We start from the raw sequence: 13,395 nt of genomic DNA on the forward strand, positions 1-13,395 counted from the left end.
ACCTAGGTGGCTCCCAGCCAGCAGCCCTGCAGGACCCTGATATAGGGTCCTTGTCTCTGCAGCCCCATGCTGCTCAAAATGGCTGTCTGCTCACCCGGACTCTGTTCCAGATGCAGGGAAGGAGGCAGCGGCTTTGTGTATCACCTCCGGCCCCCAGCAAATTCTCTCAGCTTCTAGGCCAGAAAACCTGGGGTGCAGAAGGAGCGTGCTAAGCATCACCTGCCCAAAACAATCAAAATAGAAAGCCATGGGGAGCAGCCAACTGCTTAAAGTGGTGTGAGGTTGCTCTGTGCCTGAGAGTTCTAGTGGATCTAGACTGTGAGCTATATCTTGCCCACCCATGATCTGGGGGATGGAACAACTTGGAGGAAGACTTCACGGAAACGAGCATTGGCAATCTCTCTTGCATAAAAGCCTAAAGAATTCTGAATAAACTCTGTGTGCAGACTCCAAGTTATTTCAATGTATCGTATATTATAAAAACATTTTATAGTAATTCTGTTCCTTGCTATTGTTTTTATGTGAAGAACTGATATTATTTTGAAATGTGAAATAGAAGTTTTTAAAATTATAGCTAAAAAGGTTAAATCTGTTCTTTTTTTCTGTATCTGTTTTTATTAAAGAAAGTACGTAATACCAGTTGTTTGTAACACAGGTTGGTCTTGCAGCTGAAGGCTATTCACTTTTCACAACTCCCTCTGCCCACAAACTGCAGAATGTTACTAAGTCTAGCGGTTTCTGCAAAAATAAATAACACTACTGCTTAACTACATTTTACATGTTCAAAAAGACTTCGATATTGATATAGAAGTATTATAATTCATTGTTCTTGTTCTTTTAGTAAATTTGCAAAGCTATATTTTCCTATATATGATATTGTAGAAATATGATAGATCATATGCTCTCTTTTGATTACTGTATTTATTTAATTAAATGAAAAATTCAATTCCTACGAAACCTGCATAGCACCAGTGACAGGCATCGACACTTCCTTAGCCATAACACCAAATGTATTACCTCCAAGCATGTGTACACAGATTAAGAGATGCAGCTTGAAAACTTCCACTGTGTTTTAACTGTCTAAAGTATTTTCTTAACTATGTTTTTAAATGTGTATGTAAGTGTCAGTTATTTAAACTTATTTTTTGTATAGAATATTTTATAGGAATCTTTAATTATAAACTTATTACAAATAGAAAGTGGTAATATCATCTTAAAGAACAGAACAGTTCATTGTGCAAGACATCAGTGTAGTACAGACATGATTATTATGTCAAGAAAGAAAACTCTGTAAGATGTTTGTTTTAGAGAGAGACCTGGATGTGTAAGAGAATATGGGGGATGTTCATTATTTAAGATATTCAAAAGTGAGATCCTTAGTATGTGTTTTCAGAGCTAGAAAATTATCATTAAAGTGGACTTCTTTACCACATCAAGTCAGTGTTCAGAGGTAAACTTTCAAATGAACCATCATAGCATTTACTTCAGAATAAACTTAAAAAATAACAAATAGTTTGGTAGCACTTCCAAGACTAACAAAACATGTAGATGGTTTCATGAGCTTTCGTGGGCATAGCCCACTTCTTCAGATGACCAGAGTGATGGATGACCAGAACTAAAATAAATGGGGGGAGTGGGGGGAAGATAAATGTGTGTGTGATGGGGGGGGGGGAGACAAGAAGAGGTAGTAGGTATAAAAATATCAAGGGGAAAGCCGAGCTGGAATGTAACAGGAAAAACAAATAGTCATAAGCACCTAAACACTGGATAGTCCCAGCTTGTGACTATTTGTTTTTCCTGTTACATTCCAGCTCGGCTTTCCCCTTGATATTTTTATACTCACTACCTCCCCTATTCCCCCCTATTTATTTTAGTTCTGGATATCCAACACTCTGGTCATCTGAAGAAGTGGGTTGTGCTCACGAAAACTCATGATACCATTTACATATTTCATTAGTCTTTAAAGTAATACCAGACTATTTGTAGTTATTTAAGTTTATCCTGTACAAACTAACTCGGCTACCCCCTGAAGATTTAGTTCAGTTACAAACATTTCAGAGTTAAGAGACTTCCATTCTTAAGTGTTTGTAACGGAGGCTCTACTGCACATGCAAGTCTTCATATAACATCCTGATATCATAATCTGAAATCTAAGGTGTTTTATTAACATAGTAAGCTTTTTCATGTTATAACTAAATATGTAATAAGCCACCTGAATATGAAATACTTACATAAAACTGGAGAAGTAACCATTAAGCAACTTATTTAGGAAGAAACTAAGGAAACAATAGAAAACCCTTTCCTAAAATTAGAGCAGTATAAAGAAGGGTCAACACATTATCTGATGACCAGTTAAAGAAAGTATTTAAACTTAATAATTCTTTACATTTTAGAAATGACAACTTTTTTTTTTAATGGGACGCAGAAATGTTTGGGCTCATTTGAAACAGAATTTGTACCCATATTACCCTAAAAGAAATAAAGGGATTTCCCAGAAAAAAAAATGGAGAGGAAAAACTCCATCTTCTAAGATTTTCTGAGAAATTCTCACCACAGAATGACAACATTTCTATCATCCTAAAACTGAAGAACTACAACCCTGAAACATATACACTACGAAAATGCTTAATCATGAACTGAAGATGCCACCAAGACCATCCCCTAACCTGTCAAATGAATGAAAAGTGACAGAAACTGGTTTATTTAGTGGATTGCCAGAAATGTGTGCCTCTTTCCTTTAGTGAAACAATGCAAAAAGTCTAAATTCCTTTCAACTGACAAATGCATTCTTAAGCTTATGTTTTTATTTTCTAACCCCTAATCTTATTATGTTTATATTTATACTGTTCTTGTACCATTATAATTTCACACACTTACTCTTACACACTCAAACTTTCAGCACTTATTTTGGACACACTATTTGTCTCACCACATCTTCAAGACTACACAAACAGCAGCAACAAGACAAAGAAAGAAGCCACCATGTTGCATTAATACTATCTTCCAAACCCAACACTTCTTTACCATCATTCCACTACTAAAACTTTAGCATCACTTGTGAGAAAGCATTTGCAAAAGTACTTCATAGAGATCAGATTTAATATTTTATTATAAATGTTAACAGAATGCTTAAGTGTTACTGTAATGCAGGAGTGGGGAACCTAAGGCTGGCCCCTGGCTTGCCTGGATCCAGCCTCCAAGGCTCGGAGCTCTCACCCCAGCACTGGGGAGCCCACACTGATGCTCTAGCCTCCCATATCCCCTATGGGCTGGAGCACACAAACTCTACTAGCCTGAGCCCTGCCAGGCTCTGGTGTGTAAGAGGAATGTGGGGAAGTATCTTTCTCCTTCTCACTAGGGAGCCACGGTGAGGGGTTTTTGTTCTTTTTTTTTTTTTTTGGCTTCTCACTTGTGTGGTCCCCAACTGATTTTTCTGTGGTTCAGCAGCCCCCAATCCAAAAAAGCCCCCCTTCCACTGTACTGTAAGGTACTGCCAGTTTCACCTACTAAAAACCAGATTATTTAGACCCTTGTTTCTTAAACTGTGTTCCGCGGAAAACCACTGTTTCACGGAGAACTCACTGGTGTGTGGCTGTTTGAGGAAAAACAATGGCTGCTAGAGCCGCTGAGATGAAGCGGGTGGTGTGAAGGGTGGAACATGGAGACCTGAGAGAAGAACATGGAACCTGGGAGATGGGTCGGAAATGGGAGAGAGCGTGGGCTATAACGGCAGAGAGAAAGGAGGGTCAGGGCAAAACTGGGAGGCAAGGTCAAATCAGTATCTTAGATGCCTATATACAAATGCGAGAAGTATGGGTAATAAGCAGGAAAAACTAATAAATAAGTACAATTATGACATTGTTGGCATCACAGAAACTTAGTGGGATAATACACACGATTGGAATGTTTGTATGGAAGGGTACAGCTTGGTCAGGAAGGCTAGACAGGGGAAAAAAGGGAGGAGGCGTTGCCTTGTATATTAAAAATGAACACACTTGGAATGAGGTGGAGATGGACATAGAGGAAAGTGTTGAGTATCTCTGGGTTAGGCTAAAATGGGTTAAAAACAAGGGTTATGTCATGCTAGGAATCTACTACAGGACACCTACCCAGGTGGAAGAAGTGGATGAGGCTTTTTTTAAGCAACTAACAATATCACCCAAAGCCCAAGATTTGGTGGGCACCGCATTTCAAGAAAGATGTGGAGAAATTGGAGAAAGTCCAGAGTAGAGCAACAAAAATGAATCAAGGTCTAGAAAATATGACCTATGAGGGAAGACTAAAACAACTGGACTTGTTTAGTTTAGAAAAGAGAAGACGGGGGGGGGGAGGAGGCACATGATAGCAGTTTTCAACTATCTAAAAGGCAGTTACAAAGAAGAGGGATAAATGGTTCTCCTTGGCCTCCGATGATAGGACAAGACGCAATAGGCTTAAATTGCAGCAAGTGAGGTTTAGGTTGGACATTAGGAAAAACTTCTTAACTACCAGGGTGGTTAAACACTGGAATAAACTACCTAGGGAGGTTGTAGAATCTCCATCACTGGAGATATTTGAGAGCAGGTTGGATAGACATGTATCAGGTGTGATCTAGACAGTGCTTGGTCCTGCCGTGAATGCAGGGACTTGACTCAGCCTCTTGAGGTCCCTTCCAGTTCTAGTATTCTATGATTCTATGACTCTCAAGGCTCAGGTATCAATTCTTCAGGAGCCTTAAGTTGCTTCTTCTTAGGTATTGGTGACAGCAAGTTAGCATAAGTGTGGCTCAGTAGGCCTGTAACCCTTGGCATACATAACTGTTCTAACAGTTACCTTCACAGTTTGGGCAACTCACACCAGGGCTACGTCTAGATTGCAATCCTCTTTCAAAAGAGGCTTTTTCGAAAGAGACTTTCAAAAAAGCTTTCGAGAAAGTGCTTCTAGACTACAATCAGTATTTTCGAAAAAGCAAGCTGCTTTTTCAAAAGAGAGCACCCAGGCAGTCTGGATGCTCTCTTTCAAAAAAGCAGTTTGCATTACATAGCGCCTTTTTTCGAAAGAGCACTTTCGAAAAAAGGCGTTATTCCTCGTGAAATGAGGAGTACCGCCATCAAAAGAAAAGCCATGTTCTTTCGATTTAATTTCGAAAACGCGGCTGTAATCTAGACGCAGGTGAAGTTTTTCGAAAAAAGGCTATTTTTTTTTCCCGAAAAAACCCTGCAGTCTAGACACAGCCTAGGTCGCTCAATGGTAAAACTTGGAGTTAACAGTAAATCACTGCAGAAACATGGGAACAATAGCTGTAAACTGCCATACGCAAGAAGTGATGAGCCTGATAATAAGTTAAAATGATGCTAATATGTATTAATAAATTAACCTATAGAATTTGTAAGGCAGGAGTGGCTATGTTTAAGCAAAATCAAGTGGTTAAATGCAAATGTAAGCTATTTAATGTAAATTCACCTTGTGAAGATTTGTACAGTGTATAGGACTGGTGTTATGTGAATCAATACACTCCTTAATATGTATAAAAGTTTAAAATATGAGGGAGTTCTGCAATATCTCAAAATGGAGTCTGAAACACCATTTTGAAACCTTTGAACTTTCCTTAGACATCCATTTGAAATACCTGTGGACGTGACAGAATGTGTAACTGTTAAAGTTTAAAAACAGCAACTCACCTGCCTGTCAGAATTAGAATAACTTATGAATATTCATTAGCATCCTCCATCAACCAATCAATTCGAACCATGCTATGAGAGCATTTTTACCAACCAATCATTTTGAACCTCAGACCCTCATGCATATTCATGAGTGTTGAGTATAAAAGGGCTTTGCTACGCAGCAGTTACCGGTTGCGTCGGGTCACCTGCCTGCGTCGGGTTTAGGTGTAGGTTAGGAGAGAGAGAGAGAGTGCAAGGTTCTAGATGCCCTTGTCCTAGGTTTTAGAATGAGTGAGGTCTTGTAAAGGATCTTTTTCCTTTAGATAAGCTGATGGAAGGTCATGCATTCTCAATTTATTCTATTTTAGTCTTTTACAGAGATAGTCTGACGGAAGGTCAGACCTTCTCTATATTAGGTAGTTTAGGTAGTATAGTATCTAGTTAGGATAGCTCCCGTCATTGAGTTTGTACGTCAGGTTGCGTCGGTCACTGCCTGTCGGCCGTCATCGCCTCTGTTGGTTGGGCTCGTCGGGTTTAGATAGGGTTTTATCTTTAGGTTTAGTTAGGATAGATAGGAAAGAGTCTAGCTTCCATCGTCTGATCCGGCTGCACCGAAGCGCAGAGAAGAGGCAGCGAGGACCAGAGGACTTTGCGGAAGGTGAACCGACTGTCTTCGTCCTCCATCCGTGCTTCGAGGGATCTCCTGGGCTGTTCCTCTCCCGCAGCTTTTAATTAGCCAACGGATTGTAGGTCGCCTAGCGCCGAGATCAGCCGACGAGGGACGCCTAGCTGTCCTCCCTGAAGGCTTTCAATTAGCCCGAAGATCGCAGGTCGCTAGCACCGCATCAACCGTCTATCGTCGTAGACTCTGTAGGTATAGGGACCTGGAGGGACTTCCCTTCCTGGTCCATTAGTGTAAAAAGAGGACTGCCCCCTCATCTGTTCATTTGAGGTACTGCTTGTTAAATTTGTTTGTTTTTAACAATATAGTCTTGTGGTTTCCAGTTAAATCCAAGTCTCCAGTTTTTATTTGCGCACCATATAAATCTAAAATTGGCACTCCCGGTGATCAGATACAGGTTTGAGAGTCACTACCTTATATACCATCCCTTGCGGATGAGCCGAGTTATTAGATAACTCCCGGGGAAGTTGTCCTTAAGACATCCTTCCAAATTCTGTCAAAGAGATACAGTAACTAATTAAAGATGTCTCAATAACATGACAATGAAAAAATGAATTTGGGTATGAAAGAATGAAGAATACTATGAATATGAATAATCAATGTGGTGTTCAATCTTCATAATAGGGCAAACCACTTTTCAATTTTAGCTGTTTTCCTTCATTCAACCCTTCAGCTCTACTATCAATCTTGGGTTGTGAGGAACCTGAACTATTAGATTAATCTGGCATGCCAGTAATCTAGTTGTAACATGCAAGAGAACATACAAGAAAAAAGTGCAAAGCCAAATTTCAGGATCTTCCACCTTTACTTAATTTATCGCTGCTCAATACCATTTTCATTACACTACATTTTGTTCTATTTAAAAAAAAAAAATCCAGAAAGGCGCAACAGACATCCAAAAACAGCAATTCCACCTTTCACTCCTTTACAAAAAAAAAAAAGATTATTCAACAAACTTTTATAAATTTTTCAAAAAATTTGCTTTAAAAAGAATGCTTGTTTTGATTCATGTAATATATACATTTGAGTATTTTGTCTGTAGTAGAACAGCGCACACTTATACTTACCATCATACACAAAGTAAGTTCCATCTTTGAAGACCACAACAGCAGGCAATTCAGGCAGAGTCACATACTACAAGAGTGAGAGATTATGTCTAATCATACCATTGATTAGAAAGCAAGGCATTTCAACTGCAGAAACTTTAAACTAACAAGTCAGAAGAAAAAAAAACCCTCAAGTAATTGAACACAATACCTAAATATTCTTTCAACACTGTTTAAAACATAGAAGCTTGGAAACACACATCTGCTTTTCCTTTTATCAATTTTATCTCCCACCCCATCCACCACACCATTTAAACTTTTCTAAAACTCTGATTTTATGCAGAGATTACATTTTTGTTTAGATTTCCAATTTCCAAACTTACAATCAGTATTTTCTCCTGCTCTAGGAACTGTATCTCTTACTCAAAAGAAAATGTATTCAGTGAAAAGAGAAGGTTACTCACCTTGCACAGTAAGTGAGCTACTTTAAGATGCATCACCCGGTGGGTGCAATACTATAGGTTTCGGCATATCATGGTAATGCTGATTGGTAGCAATGCCTGATTGTTACACACATGAGCACTAGGCACCTTGTAGTGCTGTTAGCACTCAAGCATCCTAGCCATCCCCCCGTTCCTTCTCTACTGTGAAGTTTCCTGGAGTAGAAGGCATGAATGAAAGTAATGGTCCACTCACAGTCACACATCACAAAGAACCTCAGTTTCTGCACAAGGTGACTAACTTCAATGAATTAAAGCAAGTGAGCTGTGTTAAAGATTTTGTGAACATTTGAAGTGAGAATTACATAAAATTTACACTCACTAATTTTACAATGTGCCTATTTTCCTATAGGATTTTTTTAAAAAAAAATAAAAACCTTTAGCTACTTAGTTCTTCCTCGGTATAATTATAATCAAAATATCTCAAAGAGCTTAGTATGACAAACGTGAAACCTTAAAGCACTTATGAGTATACTGTAAAATATTCAAAATCTTGGCAAAAGGTTAGGCTCTTAAGTAAACTAATTTTCACAAGTGCCATCCACAAGTAAATTCTACTGATGGATATCTGATTAGCACACTTTGGTTTGTCACTGGGACTGAGATAGCTCAGATATTGATGGACAAGTATGAGTATGGGCTTTATGCACCTGACCTTGAGTGTTATTTTGAAGCATCTTGGAACCTCGTTATTGGGATGGAGTTTGGGGTCAGAATTCTTTCTGTCCTTTCCAGTCCAGGGTCCTTTTTCCCCCTCCCAAAAAAGGACTAATATACCTAGGTAAAATTCTGATGTATGCATAATTTACATATTCCCACTATAAGAAAAAGCATGCATAAATAATGTTCAGCATACTATATTTTAAGGTTTTGAATTTATTCCTTCAATTTTGACAAAAGGTAGTCTTCATTAAGGATTCAGTGGATGGCAATCCTTTTTAAAAAAACATCATTTGATTTACTAGCATAAAATACTTTTGTTTTTAAAAACCTCTCATAAAAGGTAAAGTCTACAATTCAGTTGTGGGTCTAAAGTCAGTTTTGATAATTTAAATTATCTTGAAACTAGGCTTTTAACAAACTGTGTTCAGCAATCTTATTTAAGTTCTTACTGTACCTCAATGCATCTGAAAAATTCATGTGGTTTGTGCAAAACAGGACTGCCTGATAAACCTAACAAATATTCCAACAAAAAAAGTCACTGAAACTTTTCACCTTAATTTTTAGCTATTGTAATGAATAATTTGACAAGGTTTTTCCCTCTTTTAAAGATAGACGTTTTAATATTGCTTTTGATAATTTATGCTAACACAAACAAATGGCAACAGAGTATTCCTTAACTGTAACTAAGTTTGAAATTCATGTTTCTCAATTAGATTCTTCTGTAAAATTATTTATTCATTACAGTGATGACAATTACTAAAGAGCGATTACTCTTACTGACCAGCTTCTTGTGTGTTTCATGTCAGAAACAGTAAGAATTAAAAGGCTATGGTTATGCTAAACACAATTTAAATAAGAGAAGATAGAGTTTAAGTATCTGATAAAGTGAATTTACCTCAGAAAGTACCTCTTCTGAGGCAGAAAAAAAGTACGTATAGACAATTAGCTCTGAAGCAACTTCTATGTATTTCTCCTGCAAAGATATGAACAGAAAGAGGTTTCTAAAAAAAAAAAAAAAAAACTCAAATCTTTACACACGTTTAACAGAAAGAAATCTATCAAACCACATTTTGTATAGAAAGTTTACCTGCGGCCCATCTGCACTCCATGTCTGCACACATGCTAATGTAAAATTATGTAGCTATCTCAGGGCATTCTTTTAAAAACCCCATTGGGGGTTTTAACAAAAATTAGGCTGGTAATAATGTTCTGTTTTATGATTCTATGCCAGCATTGTTCCATTCAAACTAAGACTTGACAGATGTCCGCACATTTAACCATTCACTGGCTTATTTGAACTTTTATTACTGAAGTCTTCTAGACAAAGACAGTTTCAATTTTTCTATATTTTGTTCATTTTAATTTAACATAAAAATCAATTTTTTAGCAAATGGATCTTAAACCACAAATAATGTCTTCTAATATTTATAAGTATTAGAGCAAAAATGATACACAACATAAAGGTACACATGCACATTATGTTAGAATAGAAGTGATACAATGAACAACAGTTTTAGAAATTTTCTGAGGACTTTGTTCAAATGACAAAGTTTCTTTCCACCTCAAGTGTAAATAACTAAGTTATAGCATAGAATTTTAGTATTAAAAAGACCATGAAACCTATAAAATTAACAAAAAACTCTCCCTTCAGTATTCTGTGCCACACATTAGATAACGTTTAAGCTTAACTATTTTGCATGCATGGCTTATGCCTCAAAACAACAAAAATGGCATTTTCAAAGGCGAAGTATAATTTTAAAATACTGTTTTACATTATTAGGCCTGCATAATACCACTACACAATGATTACAAGATGAAAGACAGCAGATCCCATAGATTAGCAGCATGTTTGGTAAATGTCTATAAAAACCTACATTCAGATTTTTTTAAAGTGTGTATATTATGCAATTATCAAAGTAGTTTTAAAATTAGGCTATTCAGCTTACAACTACAACCTCTTAAAACTAAGACAAAAAATTATTCTCTCATGTTTTTGGAAAAGGTATGTATAAGTCACTTTAAACTACCTCAAAGATCGAAAAACAAAACAAAACAAAAAAGTTTCAAACCTTTAAAGGAGATTCCCCACCAACGTACAAAAAAAGTACACGATGCCTCTTTTGCACATGTTCAAACATTTGCTGGCTAGGTAATGGCCGGATAAGAGGCCTGGGGGAAAAAGGGAAATGTGAAGAAACATTCAGTTTTATTAAAAACTTAAGAAAATATATGAACTCAACTAAATCAGCAGTGCTCAACAAAAATTTTCCCGGCCCTGAGGGTTGCGAATTAAAAAAGGTTGGGCACCACTGAACTAAATTATACGATTCTGACTGCTCGTTGTCAAGTCTAAACTTACTAAAATGCTAGAACTCTGTATTTAAGAATATCATATTAATTTTAATGCCGGTGCTATTCTGCAATGGAATATATCAACACCATCAGCTTTTAGTAAGAAGAATTAACAATAACCCTGACTATATATAAGCCATCTAACCTATGGTGTAATTATTTCTGAAAGAGGGGAGAAATGTGGGTGCAGCAATTCAGAAATATGGGTTTTGTAAGCGCTTCTAGTTTAGAGATTTCTAGCATTCCTGGACTACTCAAAAGTACTGAAAAGCAGATAGGTCTATGCCCCTATTTTTAAACTATAAACCTCTGCTAACTGAAAAGAGATGAAATTTGAATAAGCTCAAGAAGACTGTGAGCTTGTGTGCCAACACTGTAATCACCTCTAGGGATGTTGACCATTTTTAGAAACAAAACACAAAACAAAAACACAAAAATTTCCTTCCTAGATTGCTTATTGTCCCAATAAAATGGCATATAAAATCCCTCTCACTTCCACTTTTTTGGGGGGGAAGGAAGGGTGAATTGTAAAATCCTAGTTAATGCTGTATAATTTTACTTTTTAAGTATTCCCTGTGCAATACAATTTATACAAGCCACAGAACTAAGTTGCCACTATTTTTCCATCTGTCTATAAGTAATAGAACAGATAAAAACTACCTCCTTTCAAGAGAGCTGACATGCAACAGTTAAAAGAAAAAATGTTTCTCAATTCTTCAGTTTAACACCAGCTACTCTTATTCTATTCAAAAAACATTTCATTTTCCTCTTAAAATTTTTAAAACATGTGTGAAAGGTGGCAGAAAATGAGATTCTATCTTGTACAGAACAAATGATCTGATAGTGAAAGATTCTAAACATACTTTTTCATAAATGAAGATGTAAATCTACAAACTGCTCGAGGGAATATTTTTACATCTTTCTTTAGCACCATAAAATATCTGTTCCAAAAAACAAATGCAGTCTCAAGGATCTATTAACAGTCATTGCATCATTCTGTCCAATGCAACCTGTTCAGTAATTAAATGCTAATGTTGCATCATTACTGAAATCCATGTGGAAAAACATTACAAAACTTAACTAAGGCATTAAAGTAGCAATTGCAGAAAGACTCATGCTGCATATCATTGCCCTATAAAATCTCTTACCACGAGGTGAGTATAGCCAAAATATAAATGAAAATAAGTCAAAATATATTCCTGTCTAAACACACACTTCACCCGAACACTTTTAAGCTATTCTTAATACAGTGGCTTATTTTAAACAAAAAGCTTCTTTTTTTTTTGCACACAATGTACAACCCATGAAACTCCTTGCTGGAGAATGTAATGAAGGCCAAGACTATAACAGGTTTCAAAAAAGAACTAGATCAAGTCATGGAAGATAGGTTCATCAATGGCTATTTAACCAGTATGGGTAGGGATGTCATCCCTAGCCTATGTTTGTCAGAAAATGGGAACGAGTGATAGGAGATAGACCACTTGATGATTACTTGTTATGCTTATTCCATCCAGAGGCACCTAGCATTGGCTACTGTCAGAAGACAGTATACGCGGATAGATGGACCTTTCGTCTGACCCAGAGCAGCCATTCTTATGTTTTGTGAATATGGTAAGACTTTCACTATGCATAACTATAGAAGGAATGTTAGAAGGCTTTAAAGAATTAACAGCATATTGTAGTTTGTTTAGTACGTCTAATGTAAACCCTTCAATGATCTTAATATTCTACATATTTAGTTTCTAACTTCAGGGTTAAATGTACTCATTTTTCATTTATTGTACATCAAAATGTATCATGATATAAACACATCTACATATATGTAGAAAGAAACAAAGCTTTCAAAGAGAATGGAAGATTTCTCACAAAACATGCTTTTTCTATCATCTAGTAGGTCATCAAGAAATGAAATTATTAAACTTGGTCAGCTGGGATGAATGCACATTTTAGGCCAACTGTGGATAAAGGTATCCAAAAGCCATCTAAAGATATTATCCATCCAATAGTTATGATAAGAGTTCGCTATTTTATTACATATTGTACTGAACAGAGTACAGGACTGCTCTGCCACAGATTGCATACAATCTAATTCTTCAATCACACGCATATGCTCATGTGGAATCCTAGTAATGATGATAAAGTTCCATCGCAGTCCACTGTGACACAGAGGCTACTTGGCAAAAGACACCCTGTTGTTTGCAACCTCATCCCTGACCTGATAGACTCAAACCAAACACATGCCCTGCAGGATATTTAACCACAGAGGATTTGTACAACGTAAATTTGTGTATAGACAGTCCCCGGGTTATGTACAAGATAGGGACTGTAGGTTTGTTCTTAAGTTGAATTTGTATGTAAGTCGGATCTGGTACATATTGTAGGGGAAACTCTAGCCAAACATTTCTCCAGAGCTCAGTTTTATTCTCCCACACCTCACTTCCCTCAGTCCTTTATTCTCAAGCTGAGATGTCTGCTGAGAAAAGCCGCTCCGCATCTCCCTGGTCTCCTGG

The 13,395-nt window shown here is 37.0% G+C and overlaps 1 protein-coding gene across 2 annotated transcripts in view; it reads right to left on the reverse strand.

The window, feature by feature from the left end:
- Positions 1-13,395, reverse strand: part of TMX3 (thioredoxin related transmembrane protein 3) — a 54,394-nt gene that overhangs the window by 22,990 nt on the left and 18,009 nt on the right. For both annotated transcript variants that reach the window (XM_075921034.2, XM_075921035.2), the window contains 3 exons: positions 10,603-10,702; positions 9,429-9,506; positions 7,392-7,458 (listed from right to left, as the gene is read on the reverse strand). In XM_075921034.2, coding sequence (XP_075777149.1) covers positions 7,392-7,458; positions 9,429-9,506; positions 10,603-10,702 — 245 coding nt within the window. The remainder of the gene's footprint in view (positions 1-7,391; positions 7,459-9,428; positions 9,507-10,602; positions 10,703-13,395) is intronic.

Source organism: Pelodiscus sinensis, chromosome 2 (genome assembly GCF_052426305.1).
Source record: "Pelodiscus sinensis isolate ZL-2025 chromosome 2, ASM5242630v1, whole genome shotgun sequence".
Classification (NCBI taxonomy): domain Eukaryota; kingdom Metazoa; phylum Chordata; order Testudines; family Trionychidae; genus Pelodiscus; species Pelodiscus sinensis.